The sequence below is a fragment of the Macrobrachium rosenbergii genome, chromosome 55, assembly GCF_040412425.1.
Source record: "Macrobrachium rosenbergii isolate ZJJX-2024 chromosome 55, ASM4041242v1, whole genome shotgun sequence".
Classification (NCBI taxonomy): domain Eukaryota; kingdom Metazoa; phylum Arthropoda; class Malacostraca; order Decapoda; family Palaemonidae; genus Macrobrachium; species Macrobrachium rosenbergii.
In genome coordinates this window covers 89402820-89423312 of record NC_089795.1, presented here as the reverse complement: position 1 = coordinate 89423312, position 20493 = coordinate 89402820, and the positions used below count along the sequence as shown (strand labels likewise).

General features: G+C 37.4%; 1 protein-coding gene across 1 annotated transcript; it reads right to left on the bottom strand.

The window, feature by feature from the left end:
- Positions 1 to 5419: 5419 nt before the first annotated feature.
- On the bottom strand, positions 5420 to 17977 carry LOC136835630 (organic cation transporter protein-like). Its single transcript, XM_067099429.1, has 12 exons — positions 17931 to 17977; positions 15187 to 15280; positions 14148 to 14334; positions 13034 to 13145; positions 12654 to 12757; positions 11318 to 11472; positions 10331 to 10499; positions 9228 to 9375; positions 8746 to 8831; positions 8341 to 8600; positions 8009 to 8193; positions 5420 to 7561 (listed from the first exon to the last, which is right to left on the bottom strand). Exons 2-12 carry the CDS (start codon positions 15266 to 15268, stop codon positions 7412 to 7414), a joined length of 1638 nt encoding a protein of 545 aa, XP_066955530.1. The 5' UTR covers positions 15269 to 15280; positions 17931 to 17977; the 3' UTR covers positions 5420 to 7411.
- Between the last annotated feature and the right edge of the window lie 2516 nt (positions 17978 to 20493).

Below are 20493 nucleotides of genomic sequence, written 5' to 3'. Positions count from 1 at the left end.
TTGTAGATGATACTATTTGAATTTTTGAAAATGAACACCAGGCTAATAGTTTTCTCCACTACCTAAATAGCAAACATGAAAATATAAAATTTACTTTCGATAGGAAGGTGAATAATAAGATGCCATTTTTAGATATTTTCATTGACAAATCCGAGAGTTCATTCTCTATTTACAGGAAACCCACTTTTTCAGGATTAGGTTTCAGTTTTTTCAGTCACTGTCCAAACATTTTCAAAGTAAATGCAGTTAATACCTTAATCTACAGGACTTATAATTTAGCTCTAATTTCACTTTGTTTCGTGAGGAGATGGAATTCTCGGTAAAAAATGTTCGCAAATAATGGTTATCCAACCAATTTGGTCTTTAAACATATTGGGCTGTTTCTGGAAGGTGTTTACGTTCCTAAAACGCCAGTTCTTACACTTCCTAAATCAGTTTTTTATTGCAAATTGCCTTCATTGGTGTAAGGCTAAGTACAAGGGATTTTAAAATTGTAGATTCTTGTCAAATATTGTTCAGTATTGTCTTCCTATCCGGTCATTAGGCAGATTTGTCTATTGCTCAGTTTTTCTTTGTGTTTGTTGGTCTTTTTCAATGTTTCTTAGTTCTGTGTTTTATTTAATGTTTTTTTTTTTTTTATCTCGTCTTGAGTTTGTTTTTCTTAGTTTTATTGACTGTTGTAATTCACTGAATTGTATTAGTTTCAAGTCACTATGTTTTCTTTTCTGAGTAGTGTTTTTTTCCATGGTAACGTAGTTTATAAAAAATTCTCGAGTGTGACATTTCTTTGATTTTGTATTTTACTAGTATAAAGTTCTATGATTTGGTGTTTTGCCGCTATTTTAGGTCGAAAATGGTTTAGTGTGCTAAAGCCGAAACGTCCCAGTGGAATAAAAATGTTGACTATAGAGCTTATTATTATTATTATTATTATTATTATTATTATTATTATTATTATTATTATTATTATTATTATTATTAACCAAACAAAACTTCTTTCAGTTTTCTCTGAAGATGGAAAGAGAACCAGGTAAGATTCTTGTGTATAACTTGTTACTGGTAAATATTTACATATTTTTGATCTGAGCATTTTTTCAGGTTCTAACTGTGACCATTTTTCAAGAGATTGCTGGGCCTTGAACCAGCCTGACTACCTCATCTCTTGAAAAAGGGTCACAGTTAGACCCTGAAAGTGCTGAGATCAAAGTAATAATGTAAATATTTACCAGTAAACAAGTTATACACAAGAATCTTGTGGGGTTTCTTCCATTATTATTATTATTATTATTATTATTATTATTATTATTATTATTATTATTATTATTATTATTCCACCAGATGAAGCACTTAATACTGGTTCTTGGATATGTAAAAATATGCATTCTTGTGCCAAAATGCCTGGCTGTAGGGGCTATTGAGGTCAGCTTGGGTCTGTCTTCCACAAAAGTGAATCCCCCTCTTACAAATTCCTGGCTATGCCAGTGAATCTATTCAGGTTATAATGTTTATTCAGGATGTGCTTTCTGTCCAGTCTAAGATATCTATTCAGGCTAGGCTGTCTTTTAAAGTTAGGCTGTCTATTCACATTAGGATGTCTATTCAGGTTAGGATGTCTTCAGGTTAGGATGTCTCAGGTTGATGGTTAGGATATCTGTTAGGTTAGGATGTTTATTCAGGTTAGGGATGTCTGTTCAGGTTAGGATGTCTGTTCAGGTTAGGATGTCTGTTCAGGTTAGGTGTCTTCAGGTTAGGATGTCTATTCAGGTTAGGATATCTTATTCAGGTTAGGATGTCTATTGAGGTTAGGATGTCTATTCAGATTAGGATGTCTATTCAGGTTAGGGATGTCTGTCCAGTCTGTCTATTGAGGTTAGGATGTCTATTCAGGTTAGGATGGCTATCCAGGTCCAGTTGTCTATTCAGGTTAGGGTGTCTATTCAGGCTATTTATTCAGGTTAGTGTGTCTATTCAGGTTAGGATGTTTATTCTGGTTCAGGTGTATATTCAGGATGTCTATTCAGGTTAGCTGTTTATTCAGATTAGGGATGTCTATTGAGGTTAGCTGTCTATTCAGGTTAGGATGTCTATTCAGGTTAGGATGCCATTCAGGTTAGGTGTCTATTCAGGTTAGGATGTATTCAGGATGTCTATCCAGATTAGGAGCTGTCTATTCAGGTTAGGGTGTCTATTCAGGTTAGTCTGTATTCAGGTTCAGGTTAGGATGTCTATCCAGTCAGGTTAAGCTGTCTATTCAGGTTAGGATGTCTATTCAGATTAGGGATGTCTGTTCAGGTTAGGTGTCTTTAGATTAAGATGTCTTCAGATTAGGATGTCTATTCAGGTTAGAATGTCGGTTAAGGTGTTAGGTTAAGGTGTCTATTCAGGTTAGCTGGGTTGGGTGTCTATTCAGGTTAAGCTGTCTATTCAGGTTAGGATGTCTATTCAGGATGGCCCATTCCGGTTAGGGTGTCTATTCAGGTTGGATGTCTATTCAGGTTAAGATGTCTATTCAGGTTAGGTGTGTCTATTCAGGTTAAGCTGTCTATTGAGGTTGGGGTGTCTATTCAGGTTATGTAAGCTGCCTATTCAGGTTAGGATGTCATTCAGAATAGGATGTCTATTCAGGTTAAGCTGTCTATTCAGGTTAAGCTGTCTATTCAGGTTAGGCTGTCTATTCATGGTGTCTATTCAGGTTAGGATGTCTGTTCAGGTTGAGCTGTCTATTCAGGTTAGGATGTCTATTCCAGATTAGGCTGTCTATTCAGGTTAGGGATGTCTTCAGATTAGGATGTCTGTTCAGGTTGAGCTGTCTATTTAAACTAAGATGTCTATTCAGATTAGGCTGTCATTCAGGTTAGGATGTCTTCAGATTAGAATGTCTATTCAGGTTATGATGTCTATTCAGTTTAAGCTGTCTATTCAGGTTAGGCTGCCTATTTAGGCTATGTCTTCTCAGGTTAGGATGTCTATTCCAGGAAGCTGTCTATTCAGGTTAGGATGTCTATCCAGGCTAAGCTGTCTATTCAGGTTAGGATGTCTATTTTTGATGTTAAGCTGTCTATTCAAGTTAGAATGTTATCCAGGTTAAGCTATCTATTCAGGTTAGGATGTCTATTCAGGTTAAGCTGTATATGTATCCAGGAAGGATGTCTATTCAGGTTATGTTTTGTCTGTTCAGGTTAAGCTGTATTCATGTCCTCGCTTGCATTGACTAATACATAACCCAGTTTATCAAGTAATGGACTGCGCAGGATTACACTTCGAAGGGATATCATATTATTATTATATTGTGTTCGACAAAAAGACGAGCGCAATTTTATAACAACCGCTCATAATCCCTTTATAGAGAGAGAGAGAGAGAGAGAGAGAGAGAGAGAGAGAGAGAGAGAGAGAGAGGAGAGTTCCCTTTGCAGACCGAACGAGAAAAGAAATTTTGGAAACCAATTTTTGTAAATGGTGCTCGCCGAAAAAAAAGTTTTTATTTTTTCTTTTTTCTTTACTTTTCAAGTCCCTTTTTTTGTTAATGAAAAAGTCATTATCAGGAAATTATTTATGTTGATTGATTGATTGGTTGTATTTATTTCGGATGCTTTGATGCATTTTCATTAAATGAAGGAGATTTTGCCGAGGTGTTGAAATGTTTTAATGACTTTTACTCTCTCTCTCTCTCTCTCTCTCTCTCTCTCTCTCTCTCTCTCTCTCTCTCTCTCTCTCTCTCTCTCTCTCTCTCTATATATATATATATATATATATATATATATATATATATATATATATATATATATATATATATATATATATATTATGTATGTATATATATATAGATAGATATATAGATAGAGAGAGAGATATTCCTTCCAAGATAAACGTTTCCTCTTTTCTCCCGCGTTGCAGAACATTATAAATGAAAAGGAAAATATATTCAGAGACTACTATATTCACAACTGTCTGAGACGAGAGATCACTTAAATTCAAGCATTACATTAGGCTGCGTCCACATCAGTAGGTTTTTGTGAACAGAAAGCCGGGTTAGTTGATTTCACAGATGCCCCATTTCTATTTTGTATTTTTGTATTTCACAGAGGCAGTGATGGTCCTCGCAGACAAATTATATAAATCGTCTGCTGAATGGATAAGGGATGTGTATAATTACAAATGATATAGCAAATTGTATGTCGATTCCTTTAGGCTTGAAACAAGTTCGAACTTCTTGGGAATGGTCTGTACCTAGACCGTGGGTCTACAACGCTGATGTACAGTAAAGCTTCACACTTATAGTCGGTCTATTATTATTATTATTATTATTATTATTATTGCAAACAATGCTTCACAGTCCTGGCCAGAGCCCCTGGGTTAATCTGTAACCTAGACCCCATTATTTCCTCTGAACTAGAGTTTTTAAGGTTAAACTGTTACTTTTGTACATTTTCGTGTGTCCTGTCTCTTACAGGGTCTTTTGTCATGTATGGCATTTAAAGCACTCGGTGGATATGTAAAGAAGTATTTTTTTTTTTTACAAGAGATAGAATATCCTAGCAGTATCCAAGGAATATCCTAGTCAATATCCAAGGAATAACTTAGGCAATATCTTAGGAATATCCAAGGAATATCCTGGGAAATATCCTAGGAAAATCCAAGTAATATTCTAGGCAGTGTCCTAGGAATATCCAAGTAATATTCTAGGAATATCCAAGTAATATCCTGAGACTATCCTTGCCAATATCCTAGGAATATCCTAGGCAGTATCCAAGGAATATCCTAGACAGTATCTGAGTAATATCGTCGGCAATAGCCAAGAAATATCCTAGACAGTAACTGAGTAATATCCTAGGCAGTATCCAAGGAATATCCTAGACTAACTGAGTAATATCGTCGGCAATATCCAAGAAATATCCTAGGCAACACCCAAGGAATATCCTAGGCAGTATCCAAGGAATATCCTACGCAGTATCCAAGTAATATCGTAGACAGTATCCGAGTAATGTCGTCGGCAATATCCGAGAAATATCTTAGGCAATATCCAAGGAATATCATGGGCAGTATCCAAGATATATCCTAGGTATACTGTGCAGCAATCTCACCATTTACATATTTCAAAAACAAACCTTTTTATATCACCAAGACACTCCAGAAGCATTCTTAGAATACATAGCTTACCAAATAGCAATGTTTGTAATTAATTTCCCTCAAACTGTTTTAATTTCCTCTCCCATTTGTTCCAACAAACCAGCTATTATATATTTCAGTTTACCCTTTAACATCTTATTTTTCTTTTTCTTTTTTTTATTTATGTTGTCTTATTTAGGGTGCATAAACAATTTCTAGTCCTAGAAGTGATATTATACATAAACTCTTGAGAGTGCCAAGCTCTCACCATGAGTTAAATACATTGATTTTAAGGTATTTAAAATTCTTAGAAGTTGGGGAAATCTTTCCTTTATTATTTAAGACCCCTGATGTACCACAGAGTAGCAGTGTACATTACAGTACTGTACTTAACTTATGTCACTCCATACAGCTTTAATCCTACAGTATATTAAACATCCAAATTTTGAGGGAACAGTCAGGGTAATTAGTTTATTTTTAGTCATAACAGTAAGATTTTGGCATTCATGCATTCCAGAGTATATTGCTCAGCCTGTCACATTCATGTAATGTAATAAGAATGGATTTTGAAATTTATTTTGGATGCTAAGTTGTGCTTGGGATAATGGAATAACATTTTTAATTGTTATCCTAATTTAGCAGTTTAAACGTGTTATATTTATTAGTAAAGATTATGTATCATTTTCAGTAACATGTACCCTGTTACCTCAGACGTATGAAAAATAGACCAGTCTCTAGATATCAGCCTTAAAACTACCACCATACATATTTATATTTTCTCCTGTGGACGAGGAAGGTGCATAGAGAAAAGATGTTTTATCTGTTATGATTGGTGTTAGAAAACTTAGTTATATCTTTTGAATGTATGCATTTAAAAAGCTTTTCATCTTTACTGCCCACTTCAGTTATTACATTTGTAATGTGTTCCCTTGATTACTTTGTAGTCAGCCCCTGGAACACTCTCACTCATTCTCTGATTTCCTCTGAGTTGTAATTAGCTCCTCTGTTAGTGACTCAGTTCACTTAAAGACTCTTCTTTCATATTTCAAAATCCCTTTATCAATCTTTCTCTTTTTCTCGGCATAAATTGGAGTTAGATAAGTGCTCTTGCAGTTAACACATTTTTTTCAATTAAAGTACGTACATTCTATTTTTATTGGTATAAGGTGCACTTTTTTCTCATAATTTACTCTGATTATGGTGGGGAAATTTTTCTATCCATGGTGATTTTGGAATCAGGGGCTTTTCACTTCTTATATTACAGTGTTTTGATTACCTTATTTTTCCAAGATTTTAACAATTTTTTGTGTGATGCTGCACATTTTTTTGCACATGTAGACGATGCTTTTATATTTTACATTTTTCTCCAGAAAATCCGCGCTATATTTTCCATTGACATATATTAAAACTCATGAAGTCGTGAATTCGCGATAATCGAATCACGAGTAGCGAGGGTCACTGTATATCCTTTGCTTTACCGGACAGAATGGCATACTGTGTATTTTAGGCAACTGTTGCTTAATACAGTAATATGCGTGGCAATGCAGCCTGTTTCAGCAGTATTGTAGTTCTCTTTGAATCTTTGGGTCTTGATAGGCTGGGTGGATAAAGTGTTAGTTTGAGTTTGCCTGACTGTTTTGTCTGTTCACTGTGTAGGACATATTCTGTGTTCTGTATGCTATCTGCAGAAACAACAATAAGTTGAAGGAATCTGGAGGAGGTTTTTCCTACAAAGATAAGAACATTTACACCTCAGTTACTGCCATTTTGAGTTCAGGAAATTGTAACAGATGGAGTCATTTCAAGAAAATTTTCTTTTTCCGCATCACAACAGAAACACAACTGAAAACATTACGTTTTGTCCATTGGTCGGTTAGCAGCCCTAGTACCTCAGTACTATCGACGAGGTTCACCACAATGAGGGCAAACAACAGTAGCAGCATAGTTATATTGGACCTCTACATATTTTCACGTACTTAAATATATTATTGTAGGTTTTGTCTTCTTTATGTCAGTATCATTGAATCACTAAACAACATCATGCCGCAGCAAATCATATAGAACTGTTCTAGTCTAATAATACTACCTATAAACATTTTAAACCCTGGCAAAGCTACATAAAGCTTCTTAATCTTATCAAAAAATTATGACTAATGGAAATGTATATATTTTGATTATCGATCAGCACACCATGAATATTTGCCATGGAACAGTACAGTTGTGGATCTCAATAATTCCTCTCATGAGAGTGCCTAATGTACCATCTAAAAGGAAAATGATTGTAGGATGTTAGAAAAATTTTGCCTTAGGTGGCAGGATCATCATAGCCTTCTAGGTGTGCAATGGTGTCCGGTAATGAAGAATCCTTTGTTTCACTCAAAGGAATGGCTGCCAGTCCAGCAACAATGGATGCTAGGCCAAACACAACTGGTGTAGTCCATGGGTACACGGCTCCCTGTTTAAATGAAGACAAAACAAGCTGATAATTATGTACTTTTTGCCATGCATTCTTTAGGAGAATAAACCTGGCTGATCAAGAGTATGGAATAACAGGCGGTTTAGTTATGTACAGGTATGATGCATACTGTACTAAATACCTGTTGAGACTATAGAACATAGAATAGAAATATAATAAAAATATAAAATTATACACAGAGTAGGGGAACAGGTTAAACCATCCAAAGTTGTGTTTATCAGATCAAACAAAACAGTATAGCATAAACTTGTAAGCAAACATGAAGATATATTAAGGGACATGAGCAAGATATCAACAAAATTCTAATACTAAAGTGTACTTTTTACTACGTTTAATTTTTCCACGGTAACAACAACAGCAGCTGGTGCTGCTTTTTAAGGCGACAGTAAAAAAAGGATGGTGTCATAAAACATCAGAATCACTTACTATAAAACCCATGAGGAATGGCGAGACCATGGCACCAGCCCGTGAGGACATCATGGCTGTCCCCATCCCTCGTGTTCGCACCTCCGTAGGAAAGAGCTCGGAAGCATAAAGAAACAGGATCTGGAACACGGTGCTAATGGCCAACTTCCCGATCATTACCATTGTTATCACGAGCCACATTTGCTCTGTTGGGTATTAGAAATAGAATGTTTAATATCATTTTAGTGCTTGAGAATTACCTGGTAAGCAATGGTCAATTGACTGTCCACATATATGTACAGTAACTAAAACTTCATATTAACATTTGAGTTAAATAAATCTACATTTATTACCTTCAGGTATTACTGCCTGTATGAGCATTGACACTCCAGTAATGAAGTAACTTACAATCAGTGGGATTCTGCGCCCAAAATAAGAAACTATCGGAATAGTTACGGTATTTGAAGGAATTTCCACAATTCCTGAGATAACCATGAACAGGAATGGATCAAAAGTGAAGGATCCTCCACTCAAATTCAGGCCGAAGTATACCATTGCCACCACAAAGTAATCCACATACATTGCCAGGGTAATTGTCCTGAGTTTAGGTGTCCTGATTAAGAAGAAAAAGAAAGGATTTTAAGTTTATATCACCTTGTCAATAAGTTTACTATATTCAACAGAACACCTGCTTGAATGGCTTGGCGTAATGTCTTGAAGAGTTAATGAAAAAATATATATAGCTTAGCTTTTGTTACCTGAAAAGGATTGTGGCCTCCTTCAAACACTTTTCGAGTTTCATTTTCATTGTAGTCTCATCTTCTTGAGCATTTTTACATCTTAGCTGAAAGGGATGAAATGATGCACTTGAGTTTATGAAAGATGAAATATTTTATATTTTGTTCCCATGTGTCAACTCTACATAGGGCCACAACTTTATAGAATGTATGAAGGGAATTTTGCCTGCTTGTTTCATACTGGAAGTGCAAGCCGGTTATTTTATGTTTTGTTTATGGTTGCTGGGGAAGTTAGGGATGGAAAAGTAATCAATGTTAGTGTAGTAATTGAGTAAATATCAATAACTGTCTTCATTGCCATGTTGGGCAAGTGCAGGCAGACATCATGTCACATTCTATCATATAGTGATTGGCATTTTGCTTCAGTGCATATTTTTTCAGAAGGTGAAAGTTTTAAGTGTTGCTTTTTATCCACTGTGAGCAGTTTGTTCAGTGTCACGTACTTGTTCGTGAATTTCTGTCATCATACCCAGCAGCTTTCTCTCTTCTGGTAGCTCGACTTTGTTCCAGCGAGCAGCCTTCTGCAAGACCTTTAGAGCTTCCTTGTGACGACCTATAACTATAAGCCATCGAGGTGATTCATCCATAATCCTGTAAAAATATATATTCAGCCTTAGCTACATCTTGGATACAAGGGTCAGGGTTGATGACTCTCATTGTGTAAAGAATGAAGCTTTACTGAAACTCGCAAAAGACCTGGAAAGTGTCCTCCCACATGGAGGACTCCACTTAGAAATAATAGAAGGGACCTTCAGAATCATGAGTGCCAGTTTTTAAATGAATGAATGACATGACTTCTTCTTGAAACCAAGTCTTGAACAGATGCTTACACTAGTGAAGTGCTGTGACCCTCCCTACTATTATAATTCCCCCCTGTCTGACCAGACAAAAGCTGTCATCCTCACTGTTTGTCCTCTGAAAGGTGGACATGTGTTCACCTTTTGAAATCTTCAAGACAGTAGTGACCCTGTTTTTACTTATTATTAGAAGATTTTATTCATTGATATCACCAAAAAACAATGTGCTTTAGTTTAGGTGAATTTGCAAGATGATTATCAGTATATTTTGGTGAAACATACTACTGTACTTGCTTGACAAGTGTTCCATCACTTTTGTACAATTATTAGTTTTCTCCCTAAGAGGGATGGCAGATATTATTTTAATGGAATACTTTTTGACTTTGTATTCCATAGAACTCCCCCAAAATGTGAAGATACCATGTATACCTATCATTCGGCATTACTTTACAATCCTGAAAGTTGGTGGGTAAGCATTAAGTTCCTGGCCTCTGTCCAAGAGGATCCATATGCAGTGTAACCTTACCAAAACAGTACAAAGAGAATATCAAGAGTGCATTTATTTGCAGTACACAACGAATGCTGATAAAGGGTCAAGAGAGAATGACAGTATCACCAGGCCTTCTGGTCAAAAGTCATGAACTGATGTATTATATTATTTGAAACAAAACTCGCCACAGAGAAACGACTGACTTACCAAACCAGTCATTGCCTTGATTTGAGTGTGATGTATTTGGTGGCACACTTACCACAGTGTTGGCAGAAAAAGGAAGCACGGCAAAGAGACTGCTGTTTGGAGCCATCTCCAGTCTCTGATGAGGTAAGCCCAGCCACCCCAGCACATCGTACCCACTGCCCAGGACAGGAACTGCAGCATGCCGATAGCTGATCTCATGCTGGGCTTCGTCACTTCCATACCTTACGATGCAAATTGATAGAGGACCTGGGTTAGCTGGTTTTTCATTGCTGTGATATATTCAGTTAAGAGTTTATGGCATTTTATGGAAGGATGTGAGATTTCATACATGGAAAAAATAATGAACAGTAATGAAACTTGTAAATCAGCAGCAGTTGTTCCTAATTGATTTTTAGCCTATGTCATCTAGAAGGCTGTCATTAAAAATCAGTGGTCAACTACTTTACATCACCAGTAAGAATCCCATGGTCGATCCCACGAGGGATGTGTTTATGCCCATTCCCTGAAAAACCCTCTGTGCTCTTTTTAATTTAAGTAGTCAGTTGAGTACTTGATGGTTATTTAATTTTAGTAGGTTGCAGTCAGAGTAGAGGAGGGCTTAAGGCTAGTCTATAGTTAGGCCTTTTATTTCAGTATCACGTTTAAAATGTTTCCAGGGTGTGTGTGTGTGTGTATGTTTTATAAGAGGGACATATTTATTAATTTTCAGTACTTCAGTGAATGTGTCAAGACTGAGCCGCTTGAATGCTCACTCAAACGTCAGAGGTTTGTCGCGATTGTAGTCATCTCTATTACATATATATTTTCCATTATACTGTATCTGATTATATTGCATCTTTAGAGTTGCTGCAACATATATCAACAAATCACAAGTAAATTATGTATTTATCAATTACCAAAACGCGCAGTGACTAACACATAAAAGATCATGGAATAAATAAAAGCATTGAAATATTCAAGACTACAGTAAGAGAAACATTTAAGTATGGGAACTTAAGATTGATTATATTAATCAATCTTAAGTATTGAAACAAATTACCTAAAATATATCCAGTTTGCAAAGAAGTGGGATGCATAGTCCCCAGCATAAATCTAGCTGCGATAATGGTCGAGATATTGGGCAGCCATGCAGAAATCACAGCAATGAGAGAATATAAGGTGGCTCCAATGGTTATCATCCTTTTCCTACCATATCTGTGGAGAAGAGTGATTAATGCAGTGGACCCCCGTCTATTCGTGGTTCTGGATTCGTGGCTTCCCCTATTCGCGGATTTCTCTGTGGAACATGAATATTGTACGCATTATTTGCGGAAAATATGCCTATTCGCGGTATTTTTCGTAGCGAAATATTCAGAAATTACTGTACTGTATTTTCATATCATTTTCGTGACTAAATGCACTTTTTGTGGTAAAGCTATTAAAATATTCAGGTATAAGCATTGTTAGATGGTTTTTTGGTGTTTTGAACTGTCAAAATAGGCAATTATAGGTGCTTTTAGAGGGGCGTCAAGTATTTGCGGATTTTAGCTGTTTGCCGGGGTAGCGGGACGCATCCCCCACAAACACCCGGGGTCGACTGTATATATATACAAAGTAATCAACATACAATCATGTGTAATAGAAACCCAGGTCTTTCAGCAGAAAGGCAAGGGCACTACCAACTGACCCACACAGGCCATCTGTCAGTTGAAACGTATTGGTCAGTTGGTAGTGCTTTTGACTTTATATTGAAAGACCTGGGTTCGATCCCATTGTTAGTCAGAAATTTATATACATATATAAAATAATGTAAAATATCCCCTTTTACACCCTAGTACCATCCTTTGCACAAATCTTGCAGGTGAGACCTTATGCAAAGATGAATGTTCTTGAGTCATGTGCTCATTTGTCTGTAAAGGAGGAAAAAGAGCTCATGAGAAATGTTATAATAAAATGTTCAAGTTTCTCACAAGTATATTTAAAAAGTGAGTGGTGAAAGGGTTCGAAAATACCTTAATGAAATGGAGCACATTAAAAACAAATGCTTAGAAATTTTGGCCTGCAACCATTTTACAACACGCAAGGCATTAAAATTCCCATGCCTACTTTTAAAGTTGGTTGCACCATCAAAATATACAATCAAGTCATAACATTTATCATCAAAATTTATGGTTGTTATTTCTATGTAGGCACCTTTGTATGGTAAAATAGCAGTTATTGGCTGTCAGGGACTTAAGTTTTGCATTCATACCTCCTAGACCATCAAGGCTTATGGTACAAGGTGAAATAGGTGTCCCATCTAGACAAAAGATCTAGATAGAATACCTTTCATGCCCCAGAGGTTTAGTGATTCCGTACTTAAAGTAACTTTTCTGACTGATTTTCAGTTTTCTTACTTGTCGGCCATGTAGCCATTGACCCCTGCGCCTACCAAAATCCCAAACATGTAGACGCTCTGATATGTTGCACGGAGGAATTTCCAGTCGCACACGAGGTCGAACTGTCAATCCAGAAAAAAATATATTATTATTTTCATTATTATTCAAAAGATACGCCCTATTCATATGGAACAAGCTTACAGGGACCACTGACTTGTAATTCAAGCTTCCAAATATCAAATGATTGTACTTGCTTCTAGTACAGAAGTTTAAAAGGATTTGTATAATCTGTGACTCGAAAATAAGCATTTACATAATGTTCATAATCTAGCTATATCGTTTCTCGTGTTATTTACGTTTGTTCATCTGATTTCATTTCCTGCTCTGCGTTCTCTTACCTCAGATGTCACCGTTGACTCAAACGTGCTTTTGTCGAAGTCCCACGAACTGCACTGCTCTTCGGTCACGTTTCCAGTCGTGACATTCTGGATGAGGTAAGTACACGCAGACCTTGGAAGAGTATGACAGTTGCTGTAGACTGTAAGTTTTGAAATGAAATGTCGCGTTATCACTCAATTAAGCACATAAGATTAGAGCAGAATTAGTAAACTGATATTTGAATTGTCCCATCATTATTGGCTGAAGTTTAAAATGAGGTGTATAGATTGTTGCTAAATTCGGTTTCATGTGAACAACAGAATCAGTAAACTTTCAAACTGGACCTTCCATTGCTGCCTGAAGCTGAATATGAAGGGTATAGATTGTTGCTAAATTCAGTTTCATGTGAACAACAGAATCAGTAAACTTTCAAACTGGACCTTCCATTGCTGCCTGAAGCTAAATATGAAGGGTATAGATTGTTGCTAAATTCAGTTTCATGTGAACAACAGAATCAGTAAACTTTCAAACTGGACCTTCCATTGCTGCCTGAAGCTGAATATGAAGGGTATAGATTGTTGCTAAATTCAGTTTCATGTGAGCAACATAATCAGTAAACTTTCAAACTGGACCTTCCATTGCTGCCTGAAGCTGAATATGAAGGGTATAGATTGTTGCTAAATTCAGTTTCATGTGAACAACAGAATTAGTAAACTTTCAAACTGGACCTTCCATTGCTGCCTGAAGCTGAATATGAAGGGTATAGATTGTTGCTAAATTCAGTTTCAAGTGAACAACAGAATCAGTAAACTTTCAAACTGGACCTTCCATTGCTGCCTGAAGTTGAATATGAAGGGTATAGATTGTTGCTAAATTCAGTTTCATGTGAACAACAGAATTAGTAAACTTTCAAACTGGACCATTCATTGCTGCCTGAAGCTGAATATGAAGGGTATAGATTGTTGCTAAATTCAGTTTAATGTGAATCTGTCTATGTCCTTAAATTTTTAAAAGTTAGTTTTTCTTCTGTACCTGTATGCTACTTGGATCAAGATTAGAGTGTATACTAAAGCCACCATCATATTAAGTACACAGAGATAACATTCTAGACAACTACGAACCTCTGATACTTACTCTTCACTTTCATTCCCGTCCTTGGCAGTATACGATGCGTTATTAAGAGCAAAATCTTCCGTTGCATCGAGATCACTTGGAAAAGACACTTTTGACACGACTGCCGAGTCAGGTACGCGACAAGCATAATCAACGGCAGGCGCCAAGAACGCTCCTCCTAATGTGTGGTAGCTGACGCATGCGTACCCTTTTTGGGGAAATTTAAATAATATTAAATAATCAGCGAGATTTCCTGGGTAAGGGGATCCTTACGCTAAAGAACAGGACTTTTTAGATGTTTGGAAGCTCAGACTAATAGAACTTCTTAGATGTTTGGAAGTTAAGACCAAAGGTTTAATAGGACGTCTTGGATATGTGGAAGTATAGACTAAAGAATCAATAGGACTTCTTAGACATATGGAAGTTTAGACTAATAATTTGTGGAACTTATGAGATTTGTGAAAGTTTAGTCTGAAAAACTGATGGACCTCCTAGGAAATTAAAGCTTTGATGAAGTTTAGCCGCCATAAATAGTTAGGGATAAATCAGTAACGTATCCTAGACTAAATGAGTCAAGTTTGTGAACTGTGTAGAAATTCGTTAATATATTTATATATCTTTTTATGATTTTTTGGTCATAACGAAAATAATTTATTCATTTTAGTTTTCTGTAAAAGAAAACTGTTGTGCCGGCTTTGCATGTCTGTCCGCACATGTTTGCGCTTTTTCTGTCCGCCCTCAGATCTTAAAACCTACTGAGGCTAGAGGGCTGTAAATTGGTATGTTGATCATCCACCCTCCAATCATCAAACATACCAAATTGCAGTCCTCTGGCCTCAGTGATTTTTATTTTATTTAAGGTTAAAGTTAGCCATGACGTGCGTCTGGCACCACTATACGTGCTAAGAGTTTCATGGGCCATGGCTTAAAGTTTCGTACAGTATTACAGAAAACTCGATTGCGCCGAAGAAACTTCGTCGCATTTTTTGCTTGTTAGATAGGTCTACAAACGTTATATAAGCAAAATATGCGTGGAAAAAATCTATTAATAAATACTTACAGTACGATAACGTGATGTAATAGAATAAATTCCATTTTCCGGTGCCCAGCTGCGTAAGAATGGAATCGAAGTTATCTTCCATGGTCTATTAGATCTGGCGGGCGTTAAAAAGAAAAAAGAATTTGTTAATTTCTTTAAGTAACTGTGGTTAATTGTTTATTGATTTGATATAAAAAAAACTGGCGTTGCAGCCACCGAAACCATGTTCATGAGATAATCGATCGGTAATGAGGAAAAAAGGCTTAAATTTACGATTAGTGTTTAAAGTCATCATGAAGAATTTGCTGTTGATCTTGACATAAGACCGAATTTCATTCAGCTCAAGATAGATGTTTAAATTAATAGCTTTGTTTCAACTTACAGCTACAAAGATTTGGTGTCTTAGTAGTATTGTTGTATCATGAACGTCATTCCTAAAACTACAGAATAATTGAATTACGACTAGGCGAATGTTATGGAACCGTTACAGCTGAACTCCCTTCGCTGCAGTGAAACCAGCCAAGTACGAACCGGACTAATGATGTTAATTCCTTGATGTCAGTGTTATTATTATATTAATAGAAGGTCTTCTATCTAACACTCCCCACCCACCATCAGGTAGAGTGCCAAACTATTGTTTGGTTTAGGATTTATCCGCTGACCTGCGCTTTTGGGAGTCAAGTTAACGTTAGGATGACTAAGTAGCCGGGTTCGTACTTAGCCTGTCGAACGGGTGACCCTTCGTGGTGAAGTTGGAACAAGGGAAATGCGGAAATAACTTTGACGCTTCAAGTTTTCTACCCAGGTTATTTTCAAGTAAATATATAGACAAGTAAACTCTCAATACTGGAAATCCGTCAGCCTGGCTTATGTGGGTCTATAATTTAGCATTCATTACCACTTTGAAACCTTTTTGTCATGTGTATGCAACGCTATCGTAATAAAACATACAAATCGAGATTTATGCACAAATTATAGAAAATGTTTATTCCAAAGTAAAGATAAATTTAACAGCATTATGAAAGTAAAGTGTAAATCTCGTAAGCTTCCGAACTTTGCATTTCCCAGGAAAATAGAATAATCTTTACAAAAGGTGTGTCTCAAATGTATACATAGATACCGGTATAGACTAATATTGAAACAATGGAAAACATATCAACATGTTTCCTTCATATAATTCATCTGCTCTATGGACTTTTATCAGAGTGGACAGAATTATATCATTACTACTCAGTATGGATATCTAACGTGTTGCCATGGAGATAGTTCTTTAAAAAAAAAAAAAAAACTGAAGCAAAAAGAAAATTATAAGGCTGTAGTCACTAAACTGAGCAATATTAGGGTACTGTTAGGTGACATTCACCCAAAATATAGTAAATACTAGGGTGCCTTATGGAAACCGTTTAACTTAGTCAGCCCTTCTTTGAAACGAAGGTTATTTATATCTTGAACAATTTTAGCCTATGGATATTTACAGACGCATATCCTCAATTATTGTGAAGACAGTCCATTAAAAACAGATTTCCAAAAAAAAAAAATCGTTGCTTTTAAAAGACTGCAGATCAACATGGCTCGGAGTTTGAAAATCTTGAATACGTTTTGCTTTTGTCGTCTGTGACTATTGTTGCGATCAGATTATTCTGATCACGGTCTCTGGTACGCCTCCAATTCATTCATGCGAAGGCTGGAGTACCCGATTTGGTCATGATCCACACAAGAGGTTAGATTAACTTCAGATGCTTATTTTTTTTTCGTCTTCTTTTTTTAGTTATCAGCGAAACTAGCAGTTTTTCTTTAGTTGATTAACAACTCCATGTCATTGTATGCTGCCATTTTTTCCCTCTCAAAATTATGCTGGTTCCAATTGCGCGCGCGTGCGCGTAAGTGTGTCATTCGAGGACAGATATATTCAAACATAACCAGAGGCAAAACTGAGATATTGTTTTAGAAAAATATATATATATATATATATATATATATATATATATATATATATATATATGTATTATATATATATATATATATATATATATATATATATATATATATATATATATATATATATATACACTTTTAGAATTGAGTTACGTCATAACAGTTAAGAACATCTATTTTTGTTCTGTTTGGAGAACTTCCTTTAGTTAAGGGCCTCTTTATGACCCATTCTCACATGCACCAGACTGCTACGGTTTGTTGCAAGTTTTTTTTTTTTTTAATGCTGCGCTTAACCCACTGCTTTTGTTCGGCCGTGTGACCGACATGAATACGTAAAATATAAAATAGTATAAAATTCGTATTGTTTGCGTCCACAAGTCACTGGCGACCCCCCCCTCTCTCTCTCTCTCTCTCTCTCTCTCTCTCTCTCTCTCTCTCTCTCTCGTCCCTGACACACACACACACACTCTCTCTCTTTCTCACTCTCTTTCCCATTTGACGTCCCGTTTTGTGCAATTTTAGATTAAATATAATATATATTTATATATATTTTGGCAATTATATATATGTATGTGTGTGTGTGTGAGTGTGTGTGTGTATGTAAAACATGAAAAATCATAATTAAGCAAAAGGACCTGAGCAAGAATTTAAGTAATGAAGACTTTAGTTTATAAGTGTATTTAAACCTATAAAAGGATGCGCGCCTTGGGGAACTTAGCTTACCGTCTGGCTTGTAAGTGTCAATAATGTGTGTGTGAATACCGTAAAAATATACACAATATGCAAACACACAAACTTCTACTATCCAAACATAAGTATTGTGTCCATACCTTTATCGAATCAATCCTCTAAATTCCCATATGTAGACGAATAAAAATCGCCAGCTAAATCCTCTCTTAACTCGTCCGTAGAAATCTGCACAAACACACACCCACAAACGCCTTCCATGCGACTCAACAATAGTCTGAGACCTCCTCTTGGACCTGCAGAGTACGGCCTAGCAAGACCTCGGTCTGCTGGTTTCTGGCTCAGACTAAACTTAATTAAAACTCCTGATTCTTTTGTACTTTTAATAAAATTATCCCAAATTCATCTCGACGTTGCTACTGCTGAAGAGTCATTAGATTCCCAGCTGTACTTGGCGTTGTTTTTAAATGTTTCTTGTTTATTGGGAATAAATTTATGGTAAATAGTGCCGTTAGCAACTCGGCTCGGATATGTTGCTCTTCCTCCAAGGTCAGACCCACCCCTCCCCCCCAACACACAGCATTCAACTTCCCCCTCTCTCCCACCACCAGCTTTCATTCTTACTATATCTGATTTTTCCTTGTTCCAGTCTTTGCAAATACCTTGATTTCTCTCTGTTTCCTTTAGTATATATCCCTTCATTCATAGCAGAGAGAAGTTCATAGTAATATTAGCAATTTCTTACACTGTAATGTTGCACTGTATCATTACAAACCCCGTAATTTGAGTGTTTGTTTAAATTACGCTCTAAAGATTGCAAGATGTCTTTATATAACAATTGATCCATAATGATAATGATTTAGATGTAATTCCTTGACAACTAGACACTCTACAGATTATTTTCCAGATTTGCTTATTAAAAAATATCCTATGGATTATTTTCCAGATTTGCTTGTATCATAACTGGATAAATGCCTGAACAAAAAGACAAAAACTAAACTAGGTAGAGTTACGCCGTGACGTCACTCACTTGCATTGTGATGACTTCGACATGTAGGCCCAAAAGCAATTGTTTATGGTTCGTGTCAGTAATAACACGTTTTCTTGACTTGTACAACATTAATATTGGCCTGCCCTGTGATAGTAAAGTAACTTGTGGGTCAAGTACCTTTTTAGCAATTTGTGTCATTGAAATCACTTCAGATGTGGAGTCTGTGCGGAGCCGATAATAGCTTAAACGTAGTGTTTTCTTGGTTTGATTTAAAGAAAGTGTTATTCTTTACAGTAATCAAGGTAATCTTATGTTAGTCAATCCCAGCTTAGATTAGGTTCGTAGCTCAGTAGGTTCACAAGTCTATGACTAGGGTTATCGAAGTCGAGATCTCTCCCACTTAGACAGAGGGTGGTTTATAATCAACTTCAAGCATTAGGCCTAGTACATATACTCGATGAGTATATGTACGGTAGAGTCGGCATTAACTTATAACCTCTCTTGATAGCCGAATGGTCTTGAAAGTTGATTGGAAGTAGTTGGTGGCTACTGTCTGGAGCTCAAGTCACAGGTACCAAATCATTTATCACTTATAATTCCCCTTCAGTGATATTCCCGAAGTAGTGCGAATTGGATATTAAACAACATTTGCAGCTTAATGTTTATACATATATATATATATATATATATATATATATATATATATATATATATATATATATATATATATTGGTCCTATTGGTGGTGTAGCAGGTCCAGTGAGCGGCCAGCAGTCCCCCAACTACTGGTCGCTCGCCCTTCATGGCCGTTGCGTGTCTCCAGGTGTCGTCGGCGGCTCGTTTTGGCTTGGTCTTATCGGCGGTATGGGCTCGTCTTGGCTTGGTCCTATCAGTGGTGTGGCACGCCCAGTGAGCGCCAGCAATCCTCAACTGCTGGTCTTTATCGGCTAGGTGTCGGCAGGGCTTGTCTTGGCTTGGTCCTATCAGTGTTGTGGCAGGTCCAGTGAGCGGCCAGCAGTCCCCAACTGCTGGTCGCCGCTCTTCCCGCCGATGCATGTCTCCAGGGTCTCCAGCGGTCGTCTTGGCTTGGCAGCGCTGGCGTGAGCTTGGCTTGGTCTTATCTGTGGTGTGGCAGGTCCGGCAGGTCTGGAGACACACAACGGCCAGGAAGGGCGAGTGACCAGCAGTTGTGGGGGAGAGCGTCTTGGCTTGGTGCAGTGGGGGACTGCTCGAGCAGTCCCCAACTGCTGGTCACTGGACCTTCCACACAACCAATAGGACCATGCCAAGACGCTTGGTCCTATTGGTGGTGTGGCCAGTGACACCTGGAGGCAACTGCTGGTCGCCGCCCTTCCTGGCCATGGCGTGCCTCCAGATAATGTCGGTGGTGGCAGGAATCGGGCGCAGGAGTGAGTGGCCAGCAGGTTGGGAGACTGCTGACCGCTCACCAGACCTGCCACACAACCGGCCAGCAGTCCCAAGGGACCCTTCCTGGCGTTGTTGTGTCTCCAGAGGAGCGGCTCCTTTTGGCTTGGTCCTATCTGGCAGGTCCGACACCTGGAGACACACAACGGGAAGGGCGGCGACCAGCAGTTGGGGGACTGCTGGCTGCTCACCAGACCTGCCACACAACCGACACCACCGCCTAACATCTGAGGACCAAGCGGGGAAAGAGACCAGCAGCTGGCTGCTCACCGACTGTCACCTGGAGACACC

Coding starts and splice junctions, on each gene's coding strand:
- LOC136835630 (XM_067099429.1), bottom strand. CDS start 15,268: ATGGAAGATAACTTCGATTCCATTCTTACGCAGCTGGGCACCGGAAAA. Junction 13,146..14,147: donor GACGGGAATGAAAGTGAAGA/GTAAGTATCAGA, acceptor TACTCTTCCAAG/GTCTGCGTGTACTTACCTCA. Junction 8,832..9,227: donor TGACAGAAATTCACGAACAA/GTACGTGACACT, acceptor CATCCCTTTCAG/CTAAGATGTAAAAATGCTCA.